Source organism: Mytilus trossulus, chromosome 4 (genome assembly GCF_036588685.1).
Source record: "Mytilus trossulus isolate FHL-02 chromosome 4, PNRI_Mtr1.1.1.hap1, whole genome shotgun sequence".
NCBI lineage: Eukaryota > Metazoa > Mollusca > Bivalvia > Mytilida > Mytilidae > Mytilus > Mytilus trossulus.
The window spans coordinates 65,143,249-65,157,258 of NC_086376.1; the positions used below are offsets into that span (position 1 = coordinate 65,143,249).

The 14,010-nt window shown below is 32.1% G+C and overlaps 1 protein-coding gene across 2 annotated transcripts in view; it reads right to left on the reverse strand.

Annotated features, from left to right (window-relative positions):
• Window positions 1-1,789: 1,789 nt before the first annotated feature.
• LOC134715758 (fibropellin-1-like) overlaps window positions 1,790-14,010 on the reverse strand; it is a 33,077-nt gene continuing 20,856 nt past the window's right edge. For both annotated transcript variants that reach the window (XM_063578181.1, XM_063578182.1), the window contains exons 16-24: window positions 13,523-13,636; window positions 12,329-12,442; window positions 11,472-11,585; window positions 9,833-9,946; window positions 9,311-9,424; window positions 8,320-8,433; window positions 7,482-7,765; window positions 5,574-5,847; window positions 1,790-2,550 (exon numbers count right to left, since the gene is read on the reverse strand). In XM_063578181.1, coding sequence (XP_063434251.1) covers window positions 1,967-2,550; window positions 5,574-5,847; window positions 7,482-7,765; window positions 8,320-8,433; window positions 9,311-9,424; window positions 9,833-9,946; window positions 11,472-11,585; window positions 12,329-12,442; window positions 13,523-13,636 — 1,826 coding nt within the window. In that variant the 3' untranslated portion in view covers window positions 1,790-1,966. The remainder of the gene's footprint in view (window positions 2,551-5,573; window positions 5,848-7,481; window positions 7,766-8,319; window positions 8,434-9,310; window positions 9,425-9,832; window positions 9,947-11,471; window positions 11,586-12,328; window positions 12,443-13,522; window positions 13,637-14,010) is intronic.

Here is a 14,010-nt window from a genome sequence, read left to right on the forward strand (position 1 = left end):
TTTGGCGACATATTTACCATTTGCAAAGTGACCCTTTTTGTAAAAATCTGGTGATCGCAATACGACTGGATCTGTCATTGAAATAAAGTATTGTCTTTTTTTATCGCTATTTTTGGCAGTTTTCATTTGATCTTTTTTTGTGATAATTATTCATATCATGCTACTCGCTTTAGATGGAAAACTATCGCTAGAAACTAAGGAGACACGGGGCGTTGCTAATGAAATTGACCTGAAATTGACAACGTCGTCATAGGTAAAATAGCGATAAACAGATTATTATTGGTTATCTCAACTCGATTGCATTATTGCTTTCACCGTACCGGCTCAAGCGAGAAAATTAATTTCGTTGAGATGATCAACGATAATCTATAAGTACATGTTATACACGTGCTCAAGATTCATGCTTCTGTGTTGAATGTTCACTATAAGGTTGCAATCAGTAAACTACGGAAACTACTTTGAAACAAGACAATTAATGAGCTGCCATATTTTCACTTAATAGCAGACAGAGAGATACAAATTGACGTTTATACGATATTTTTGCGTAGTTTTATGACTAAGTTTATGATATAAACCCGAATTTGTCCAATTATTGGATAAATATTATTGTTCATCAGACACTCGTTTCATATGACTTTAAGTGTGAATAAACAAATATTGAGATTGGACTAACAACAAACGGACTTTTCATTTGGCAATGTTATCTGCATAAAGCGATAAACAGTTTTAAAAATATACCAAAACTTTCATGTTGTTTCAATTAAATCTGACACCCACAGTTTAATCAGCCCAAATCAGGTTGAATTGGTATGGGGCCTGATCAACCTAATAATATTTTATGATCAAATACAGATAAGGCACAGTCCATTTTTGACTTTCTGGGTGGAGGGAGGGTGGCTTGTTGTTTTTTTGGAAAAAAATAACCCTACCCTAATTTTTGTCAAAACAAAATATCTGGCCAGCACTTGGATTTTAAAAAAATAATCTGGCCCGCAGTTTGCCAATAAAAAAAAAGAAACTTTCAACATTGAACATATATGGAAAAAAATCATCTGACCCACATAGCGGGTAAAACAATATCCTGGTCGACATGAAAAGACTACCCCTCCCCCTAGAAAGTCAAATGCCCAACCATACGAATACTTTTTTTTAAGATGGAGTTTCTCCAAATTTTCTTTAGTCCATGGATATAAAGTTTCTGATTTATAGGGGATATCTGATAGGATAGGGGATAATCCTTAAATGTTTATAAATTGTAGGTAAAAAAAAAAAATTCTTTGATGTCAGCGTGTCCTTATTTTTCATGTTCAACACTGTTTGCACACATATATCGTAAACTATTTAGTACTTTGTTCAAAAACCAATCATAAACAATATAATAAGATATACATAATGATAATGATTATGTATATATGGAAATTTGACAAAGTATTCATACACAGAAAATAATAAACATAAAGAAACACAATTTGTAGGAACATAAATTATAATAAACATAAACGGTCGTCAAAATATTTGTAAACGCTCACTTTCAAAATCTCAGGATGATTTAGAAACTAAGGATTTTCTTATCCCAGGCATAGATTACCTTAGTCGTATTTGGCACAACTTTTTGGAATTTTGAATCCCAATGCTCTTCATCTTTGTACTTGTTTGGGTTTATAAATATTTTTGATTTGAGCGTCACTGAGGAGTCTTATGTAGACGAAACGCGCGTCTGGCGTACTAAATTATAATCCTGGTACCTTTGATAACTATTTAGACCTACAAAAGGTCATAGTGTAAAAGGGGGAAATAAAAAAAAAAGTAAAAAGTTTACCCCATACATACTGACAATAAGGGCTTATTTTAGATGTATTATATGAACAGTTCAAGAATTAAAATAATAGCTAAAATCAGCATAATCAGCATGTTTCTGAAATTGATACAGCATTTCAATGTATTTTGCGTATACACACGTGACGGTTTACTGGCGGTGAATAAAAATGTTATCAGTACAATTATGATATTTTGTTATTGCTGCAAGTGACTGTAATGACGTGTAGCCGTCATCTTCAACATCAAAAATATAACTAGGGTCGTTCAAAACACCAGCAAGGTTTTCAACGTTACAATCCTCGCCTGCTACTACACCAAAGGTATGGATTCCTTGTTGTTTTAACAATTTAACTTCCATGCCTATATCATCTAAATTATTCCAATTTGCGTTAGAGAATAACACAATAATTTTTCGTGATGTTTTAAATAAGTCACCTTCCCGTATATGATTTAATGCATGGCTCAGGTTTGAAATTGTATTCAATTTATCAACCTTTACCTGCAATGCAGCGGCAATCAATTCATCTATATCAGAAGACCACGATAAATTAAAAACTTGTTCGACTTCGTCGGAATATGAAAACATGCCAATATCTGCATTTGGATTGTAAGTTGATATTTGTTCTATTGTTTGCCATATTGCTGTTAGTCGCAGGTTATACTCTTCTTTTGTTTGGTTCTTGCTTGTATCTAGCAGGAGAATGACCTCTGATCTTGTTACCAAAAAACAGTCTGTAAATATCAAAGACGTTGTTCAAGTATTCAAGAAATAAGATTTATTTGAGTTTCAATATACTACCACTCAAAACAAAACATTAACATGGTAAGTACATTTTTAAAGAAACAAACATTTTTTTAAGAGTTTTGACATTGCATTGATCGCAGATTTCATATTCAACGCGCAACCTATTCTGGTCATCTGTAACATATATGGGAAGATATGCGCTCAATATGCACATTCTGTTGGATTGTTGCTACACAGAAATGGAATGTTCATAACTTGAAAATATTAATGATTTCTTTTACCGTAAATTTTAGTTTTAAACCGAGCCTTGCCAATGTTTTGATTGCTAAATCAAGAAATTAGGCAACTTTTACTGTATTCTTTATTTCGTTCCAGCGTTCGTTGCGATAGATGCAGTTAGAATCGTCTCCAAACTTTCAATTAATCAGGGAAAGGACATCATCTTTCATCAATGCTCTTCAACTTTTATTGTTTGGCTTTCTAACTATTTTGATATAAGCGTTACTGATGAGTCTTATGTAGATGAAACTCGAATCTGGCGTACTTAGTTATATTTCTGTTACCTTTGAAAACTTTTTACACCACTGGGTCGATGCAACTGCTGGAGGACGTTTCGTCCCCGAGTGTAACACTTGCCCAGTAGTCAGCACTTCGGTGTTTACATGAATTTATGAGGTCATTTTTATAAATTACCTGTTTACAAAACTTTATAAATTTTTCGAAAAACTAAGGATTTTCTTATTCCAGGCATAGATTGACTAAGCCGTATTTGGCACAACTTTTTGGAATTTGGGATCCTCAATGCTCTTCAACTTTGTACATGTTAGGCTTTAAAACTATTTTGATATGAGCGTCACTGATTAGTCCTATGTAACCGAAACTCGCGTATGGCGTACTGAATAATATTCCTGGTACCTTTGATAACTTTTTATAGCGTGTCCTGAGATTAAATGTTGATGCCAGCTTTTTTAATTTTTAAACAAAGCAAAAAGTCGACGTGCAAAAAGAAAAATTAGTTTCCTGTATATAAATCAAATTTATAAATTAAAATTTAATTTTATAAAAATCTACATTGTGAGGTTTTCAGATTCAAGGTTCAATTTCCCGCATCCTTCCCCGACCCCACCCCATCCCACCCCTTCGTCATCCCCTATCTAAGATTATAATCCCGCCTCCTCATCCCAACCACCCACCCCGTCATCCCCTATCTTAAATTTAATGCAATCATTATGCATCAGCATCAGGTTACAGCTCATTTGCATTTTTTGGCATATACTCGAAATTTAGATAATTTCTTAAAGCAATTCATCACGGTAAGGGTTAATATCCCTGGGGTTAGAAATTTAAAAAAAAGCAGTTTTATCTCCAATTTTTATCCTTTTTTGGGAGGGTCTTATTTAGGGCCTACACATATTATCAAGGCCTTCAGATACGCTGGTTTGCTAAATAAAAAAAACATTTGTTTTTTTTTAAATTTTTGTTGGTGGTTAAAAATCATCTATTTTATAGTTTAAGGAGGCTCGAGGGTATAAAAATTTCAGATAAAAATTAAACATTTGTTTTTCATTACAAATTTAATGTGTTACCTTTTGTAGTTGTTACTTTATCATATGTTACAAAAATCATTCAAAACAATCAATTCGTGTTGGCCCCAGATGATTTTTAAGATGTATACATCATTGAAAAAGTTCCAAATTATCTCCCTTTGGTGGAAAAATACCATTTTTTGGCTTTAAAATTGAAATATCTTTTTCAACTCATCGGTGACCTATATTTTTTTATATAATTTCCATATAAGCTGTACTTAAACTAAATTATAGTAAAATTTGAGCAATTTTTGTAATAAATTTCTTTTTTTATTTCGATATTAACTTTATTTCTTCTATTACTTCAACAGAAAAATTCCACTTTTACAAAAATGTATGCTTCTCTCGAAGGCAGATTGTGAGCGCAAATGAACGGTGACCCCACTTTTTTATTTTATTTTTCTATTAACTTTAAGATAAAGTTCATTTATAGAAAAATATAGAGAAATACTATATAAATGATTTAGACCCGCGAACCCCCTTAAGGTCCAATTCTGATCTTGTTTGGTCTATTTTGGCCCTACAGAGCTTATCGAGGCCTTCAGATACGCTGGTTTTATTTCTTTTAATTCTTGTTGATACTTAACCGTTACCATGCGTAATATTACGGCCGTACCCAGTTAACCGTTTTTTTAGCACCAATGGCGCTCCATACATTTGGTGGTCGTCGTAAAGCCATTTAATTCGCAGTGTATGCATGTTTCCTCAATCTTACACTATTGAGTGTCATGTTTCTCACTTTTAATGCTCATTTTGAGCTCAAATGCGAACTTCTAAAATTGAAATCGGACTAAATTTGGTTTTGGAAGGGTGGGCTTCGAGGTCTGAAAAATAATGCTTTTAGGCCTGAAACTTTGAAAAATATTGTTAACCCAAAGGTTTATAACTATTGATCGTGTCACTTATCAAAATACGCCCTAGGGAACGACTTTTTCCTGTCATGGTCCAGGTCCAGTTGAAGTACAAAATAAATAAAAATGGGAAATGTTTTGAATTTTGGTGCAAATGACCTTTTTTTAGACTGGTGTACCCAGATCAATTTCACTCTAACCTAACAGTTGTTGTATGTTCACTGGAGTCCACTTTGCATGCAAACTACAGTTGGATGCATCCATTAGCATCCATCGGACTTCCATGTCGAGAAAAAGAACGAAAAAACGCTTTTTGCACACGAGGGCCAATCTTAGATTTAATGCAATCATTATGAATCAGCATCAGGGTACAGCTCATTTGATTATATATTAATTTCCATGATACTCGAAATTTCGACAATTTCTAAAACCAATTGGCATGGTAAGGGTTAATATTGCAAGATGAATGAGATTGTATTACTAAAGTTAAACTAATCTGAGGAATAGGTTGTTACAACTATACAATATTTTACAATGAATACATATAAAGTTGGAATTCAAAAGCTAAAATACCTGTGCAATTATCTGGAACAGTTTCCTTTAAAATATAATTCAGCATATCATCTAAAAAAGATGTGCTAAAGGTGTAGTATTGTTTCTGTGAAATCGATAACAACTCTGAGTATGATATAGATTGTCCAACAGCAGCAGTGATGATACGTCCACCTATGGAGTTTATCAACTTAGCCTCATTTATAGCATTATTCCTATCAGTAGATAAACCATCGTAGAGTAATATCATGTAGCTAGAAGTTCTACGTGCTCCCATAGAACTGTTAGTTATCATCTGCAAAAGATAGAGAACATTTAAGCTATGATTTGCTTTTTTCGTAGTAATCTTACTCTGAATTCTAAATAATAACTAACAAGAATGTGTCCATAGTACACGGATGCCCCACTCGCACTATCATTTTCTGTGTTCAGTGGACCGTGAAAATTGGGGTTAGAACTTTAATTTGGAATTTAAATTAGAAAAATCATGTCATAGGGAACATGTGTACTAAGTTTCAAATTGATGTAACTTTAACTTCATCAAAAACTATCTTGACCAAAAACTTTAACCTGAACTTCGCACTATCATTTTCTATGTTCAGTGGACCATGTAATTGGGGTCAAAACTATAATTTGGCATCAAAATTAGAAAGATCATATCATGGGGAACATGTGTACTAAGTTTCAAATTGATTGGACTTCAACTTCATCAAAAACTACCTCGACCAAAAACTTTAACCTGAAGCGGGACGAACGGAAGCACAGACGGACGAACGAACGAACGAACGGAGGCACAGACCAGAAAACTTAATGCCCCTCTACTATCGTAGGTGGGGCATAACAAATAATGCATCAACAATTCGAAACAGAACTTTGCAAATTTGTAGTTGTCAGTGTTCGTTAATCGTTTTGCTTGCCATCAGTTTTGATTCGAGAGCTACTTAAATGACTTATGTAGATGAAATTAATTGGATTGCCAATAAATTATAAGTAGATTTAATCCCGTAGTCAACACTGATGCTTTTTAAAATATCATTGATATGCTAACTATCTTTAAATTTCCGAAACAGGAAAAACATGTATGAAGTATTTAATTACAACCTGGTATCTTTGGTGATTTTTATGGACTATAAGAAATAAATATCGACACCAATAAGTCACAATTATGTGTTAAACATACTTTATTGTTGGTGTCAGTCATTTTGGTAAATTTTATTTCTTAAATATCCATAAATTAGAATACCATGTTTTCGTACACATTTTTAAATTCGATTAAGTTTGAGTGAGGTTTTTTTGTCATAGAATTTATGGGAACCGATTAATCATACATTTTGAGATGTTTTTTAAAACTGACATTCACTAATCTGCTTTTCTATAACGCATAATAACATATTTCTGAGCTCTCATCAATATGTGTCTGTATTTATTATTTAGTAGTAGCATGGAAGAAAAAAATTAAATCAGAACAATACTGAACTATGAGAAAAAATCATAATTGAAATTTCCTAATCAAATGACAAAAGCTCAAACACATCAATCGAATGTAGATGTCACTAGTGCACAGCAACGGACCATCTGATGTCATTACTGATTTTGTGAGTATTCGTGTTTTATCACATCGAATTTACATTTGAAGGGTTTTTTGGATTTGTTTTTCGTCGTTTTCTGTTTAACTATTTGTTTTTCTTCGTTTTCTGTTTAACTATCTGTTTTTCTTCGTTTTCTGTTTAACTATCTGTTTTTCTTCGTTTTCTGTTTAACTATCTGTTTCTCTTCGTTTTCTGTTTAACTATCTGTTTTTCTTCGTTTTCTGTTTAACTATCTGTTTTGCTTCGATTTATGACTTTCGATTGACTATTAAGCATCCTTCCGATACTTTTTCCGTTCAAAATCACATATTAACAATTTTAAGATCATTTATATTTTTACCTCTTTTGCTTTTTGCAATGCTGACAAGGTATGTGTGGCAGCATCTTCCCCTTTGATATGCTGTAGTTCGGCAATCATACCCAATGAAGTATTGTGATCATCAAGATCGAAAAGTACATTAGTTTCAAAATTATATGTGATAACACCCACTTGAAAGTCATCTGGACCAATTGGTATTCTTTTAATAAATTCAGTAATGAAATCAAGACTTCTGTTGACATTTGTTTCTAAACTAGAAGAAGTGTCAACAATGAATACGATATCTGCTGGTCCAGGTCTACAATCTGTTGAAAAACACAATATCTTAACTTAAAAAAATGTTCTCATATCTCTGACGTATAAGGTTTAACACCACTAATTCAGGCCCGACCAGAAACCACATACCAAAAAGTAGTACATATTTAACACAAAATAGTTCCTAAGCATATGTGTTACTTTCAAAATATGTAGATCATTTAGGTATTTTTTGTTAATAAATTAAAGCTGGAGGACTGGTGATTATTACAGAACTCTTTTTGACTTATTATTTTGAATATAAAAAAAACTGCATCAAATTTTAAAAAGAGGGTTCATTTTGTCTGTTTCTCAGATCTGAAGTACCTGTTTTGGTATATACGAAGTTCCGGCAAGCACTTCTTTCTTTTTTGCCGCTAAAGGTATGTTGATCTTTTTCAGTACAAGACACCATAAAGTGTTGCTGTGACATGCAATGATTGTCACTTTATTTGAACTTAAAACAAAAGAGGTGCATGCTTGATATGGAATTTAACATACAAAGCAAAACAGATGCATCATTTTAAATGTCTCATTCTTTATAATAAAACAAAACTTTAATCACCTGTTTGACAGATATCACCTTCGTATCTTCCTGTACAGTCACAACTGTAGCTGTTGATTAAGTTTTTGCATGATCCCGTATTCATGCATGGATTTGACAGGCATTCGTCATAGTCTGTCGTAAAAAATTATATATCAGATGTCTAGTATGTAAACATAATATGTTGTTTTGTTTTTTATTAATAAGAACTTAATATGCCATTTTCTGATAATCAACTAGTTTAAAACACGATCTTATAAGACGTAATCAAGCAACATCAACTATTCAAACTTTGCAGTTAGTTTTGATTTTCCATTTTATTACCCTCGAGCATAGCTGAAGACACAAAGATGTCAACGTGCCCATATGTTGCACTAATAATGATATTATAACCACCTGGTCGATAATTGTTAGTTCCTAAGATCATAACCCCCGAGAAGTTCAGTACTACGGTGTAGGAATGAAAATATGAATAATGGTTTATTGTAATTTGTTGTAAATCTCAGAAATCCCTGTCAGACTGTGTTATCCTTATTCGGGTTTGGCATATGAATTGTTATCCTTTCCGCTTATATGAATTTATCTGTGTCTGAATTGGGTTTCGATCTGCATTAATTTCGCCATCGATCAATACTAATCAGGCACTAACAGTCGAGATACGCATCGGGTGTTATTTATATCAGTCCATGTGCATAATACGTATACTTTGAATTATATTAGGTATGCTCCGACTTTATGTAGAACGTCAAAATGTGAAACGTCTAAAAGCATCAATGCCAAGAAAGCAAAACTGTCAATTTGAAACTACAACTTCAATTATTTAAAATTAACATTTCGATCTAAAATGACTCATTCAAATCAGTCCAATACTAGAGCACTGGGTTTTGGAAGATGTTCACTATATGAATGATTGTAGTCAAAAATACATGACATGATTCAATTTGTACATAATGAGTTTCTGTCCATGTTTGACTTTGGAAAATTCAGATTCACAAATTGTTATTTTCATTACCTGTCTGGCAGTTAGATCCAAGATACCCAGGTTCACATGAGCAAGTGTATTTGTTGATGTAATCTGTACAACTTCCGCCATTTTCACAAGGGTTCGAAGCACATTCATCAATATCTGAATCAATATAATATTGTTATTGCATATCTTATACATTATACATCTTTACTGAAGGGATAATAGTACTTTAGTTGGAGAGTTGACGCCGTCAATTTGGGGTTTGGAAATGATGTTTCACTGGCGACGCGTAAAAATGATAACTGCTATTGTAAAATCCCCAAATTAATTGTAGATGCCCTTCAAATATAATACTGCTATTCTGATTTTGACAATTGACAAAACGAAATGATACAACTTAGCTTAAAAAAATACTCATTATAAAAGAAAAAATATCTTCATAATTAAAAACATGATTATCATATCCGGAGTCATTTAAAATAAACGATCGTTCTTATAGTTCTGACATAAGTTTTGTTTTATGTAAGTTCTGTTATATTCTACTTAATCTGCCTTGTATAACAATACCTGTTTGACATATAACTCCAGCATATCCAAGCATACATGCACACATGAAAGCGTTAACTTGGTCTGTACACGTCCCGCCATTTTGACATGGGTTTGAGGAACATTCATTTATATCTATAAATAGCACCATTTCAGATGTGTATTAAAGTATATACAAAGATAAGAGAAAGCTTGCCACATAAGAAACTATGACTGAAGGTACAGATATTGAAAGATGTTATAAATTGTGTATATCTTCCACGTTTTTTTGTTCACTTATTTAATGAACCCGTTTATTTTACATTGGAATCCTGATGTTAATTTTCGACCAGACTATTATCACATGATGTCTCCGTGAATCTTTAAGCCGGCTTATATTAATGGTTTACTTCCGTTCTATTCTGTTAGCTTCTTATTGTTTTCCCTTATTTGTATATTCTAAATTAATTTATGAGAATTGCATATAAGTATACTAGTATTGCCCCTTTTACATACAAGATATACTTATAGATCAGTTGTTAGGTATGGAATTTGGTCTTTTGATGAGTTTAACTTATAATGTGAATTTGAACATATTGTGAAGCGTTGGTTTAATTGTTTGTCTACATAAAGTGGTTTTAGAGATTGGGATTGCCATTACACATCACCAGTCCAGTAGTCACTACTTCAGTGTTGACATGAATATCATTTATGGGGTCATTTTCATGTTGATGTAGATGTTTTTGTGTTCTGTTAAATTGTTCCTTTTAAAATTGTTATACAATGATGACTGACGTACTCATATTTTGACTAATTATTTATTGTGTCTATTTATTAAACGCATCAATGTGAATATAACGGACTTTAATGAGACTGTCATTAATTTGAGAGGGTTAGCGCTTTATAACCAGGTTTAATCCACCATTTTCTACATTGAAAATGTCAGGAAAGTGACAGTTCTTGTCCATTCGTTTTTTGTTATTTGATTTTGCCATGTGATTATGGACTTTCCAAATTGATTTTCCCCTAGTTCAGTATTTTTGTGATTTTACTTTTTCATAGATTTCCTGTTTACAAAACTTGGATTTTTTGGAAAAACTAAGGATTTTCTTAATTCAGGCATAGATTACCTCAGCTGCATTTGGCACAACGTTTTGGTTTTTAGAATCGTCAATGCTTTTCAACTTTGTACTTGTTTGGCTTTATAAATATTTTGATATGAGCGTCACTGATGAGTCTTATGTAGACGAAACGCGCGTCTAGAATACTTAATTATAATCCTGGTTCCTTTGATAATGATAACTATTGTTAACTTAAAATATTTGACCTAAAAAAAATGTGAAACAGATGTGATCAATACGATATTAGATATATGAATAAAACACTTATAAATAAACTCATCATAGATACTAGGATTAAATAGTATATTCGCCAGACGCGCGTTTCGTCTACAAAAGACTCATCACTGACGCTCGATTCCAAAAAAGTTTAAAAGCCAAATAAATTACGAAGTTGAAGAGCATAGAGGACCAAAAATCGTAAAAGTTTAGCCAAATACAGCTAAAGTTATCTATGCCTGAGGTAGAAAAGCATTAGTAATTAATAAATAGATTATCTAATTTTTTCAACAATTATAATTGACATCAGTTAACGGCGTTGTGACAGATTTGTTGACATATACCTGTTTGACACATCAAACCAAGATATCCAGGAACACAAACACAGCTGTATCCGTTCACGTGGTCAAAACAACTTCCGCCATTTTGACATGGATTTGATGCACATTCATTTATATCTGAAAAAGGTTAATAACAAATCGATATTTAATAACATGTGTATTTTTTGTACACTATTAATTAATAAGTATACATTTCCATTTACCAATTTCAAACTTTGCGTTAGGAAATTGTTCATTAAAAATCAGTTAATCGTATCAATATGTATCTTTTAGTCCTTATAAGTTTTTATAGCAACAAATGAAAAGTGGCTTCCAATTTATAAATCATGAAATCTAAAAGTTCCATTAAAGTTCTTCAGTAGAGATAGTTTGACTTACAAGATATAATTTGCTCAATTTTGAAAGAATCAAACTGAGATAAAACCTAATATTACTCATCAGCAGATTTCTTAAATGAAAACATAGGAATATAATTCACATACATCATCTTATAATCATTTCTCTAATCTCTGATTGGTTTTTTTCTTCTTCAAAAAAGTAGAATAACAAAATCCGAACTCAAAGGATATTCAAAACGAAAAGTCCGTTATAAAAAGCAAAAATCAAAGGCGGAAAAAGTTTTAAAAATGGTGGATTGAGTCTTGATTTAAAACACATGTTAGTGAGTAAAACTTAGTTTTGAAATTTGTATGACTTACACACTTCTTAATAATGGTAGCCTTAATACATATTTACACAGAACAGCTAGAATAAAAAACGTTTTTAAAGATTCTACTTTATTAAAAGGAACTTTTTTGATAACTTATTTGTTAAATAGCCATCTGCATCACTGTTTTTTTTTCAAAGTTTTCAAAGCACACCTGTTTGACAGTTGACTCCATCATAGCCAGCCATACATGAACAACTGTATCTGTTCAAATGGTCAGTACACGTTCCACTATTCTGACAAGGGTTTGAGTCACATTCGTTATAATCTGAAAAGATACCAAAAAATGTTAAAAAAAAACAATTGTGGAAGTGGGGTACCGCGAAGATGAAATACTACTAGAGAAAATGTTGAGGTGGGTTGCTGGGTTGCGAACAACACACGAAAATTGAAAATTGCGGAGAATAGAATTTTAAAGTGCTGACTTGTAGTACGGACAAAATTGAAAATTAAGGTTTTGTCGTAGGGAAAATGAACTTTAAAAAAAAGTTTTTTTGTTTATAGAGAATAGGTAAGACAAGCAATAAGAGAACGGGTTGTAATTCAGAATAATGTGTGCCACATAGAATGATTTTCTTCTCTGGGTAATGTTGTGTGTTACTTAATAGAGACATGTATTGTCGAAATGCGCATCTGGTGCAAGAAAATTGGTACCGTTAATTTTATTAATAAACATGTATGTCAAAATTCGGTTATGTGTTGCAGTTTTGATTTATTCTAAAATATGATGTAATGCTATTCGTCATTTAAAAGTTATATATGCATCAATTTAAATCAACTGAAATAGAGTTTGATAAGTGAAAGGTACACGTTTTAAACAATTATAGTTAAAGCTATCCAAATATGTTCTAAAGCTTGATGTTCACAATGTAAATATCTAATATAGGAACATCACACAATAAAAAGAAACAACAGTTTCCCTTATCTGCCATAAAGGACTATCAGCATACAGGCTATATTTACAGACAAAACGTGCTTTGAAGATAAATTATTTAACTTAAATTAGCTTTACCTTATTTTTCTGGTGCGAATTAACGGTGTGAATTTTTTGTCGTAATGAGAACGACAGAATGCTGGTAAATATTCACAAAATCATGTTAAAACATGCAGCCTGTTGGTGGTCCCATCCTCGAAACTTTATTTATTCAAAAATTGACTTTATTCATATGTGTTTATATCGTTTGAAACACTAATTATTGATTACAGAACTTTTGAATTATCCAGAAAAGTTTTTATATACAAGTCAAGAATTTCTTTTATTGTCCATTTGTGGAGACAGTTATTTGTTTTCTAGTTCTTGTTATCGTTTTTTTGTTTATGTTAATGTTTCTCCTGAATTGATATTTACCTGTCTGACAATTTGAGCCAGTATAGCCTGGGACACAAGAACAGCTGTAACCGTTTAAGTGATCTGTACATGTTCCGCTATTTTGGCATGGAATAGATGAGCACTCATTCATATCTGAAATGCCAATTGTGTTAACAGTAATAATAGTAATCAACTGCATCAAGTAAAGTAAGGAGTTGTTTACTCTGTACTCAGAAAACGAGACCTAATGGGGCTTAAAATCGACTATACGAATCGTACGAAACCTATTAAAAGTAAAATATTATACAAATACAATTAAACTTAAATCTAGTATACATGTACGACACGATTCTAAGATAATCATAATCCCCTTGTTTAATAAATTAAAAACGTAAAGTAGAGAAAGATCCTTTCCTTAGACTCACACATGTCATGGGTATTATTCAAAGTGGGGTATATAAAATGTGTGAAACACTGTTATTATTTGTATAATTTTCAAACAGGCAAAATTACGATTTATTGAATCA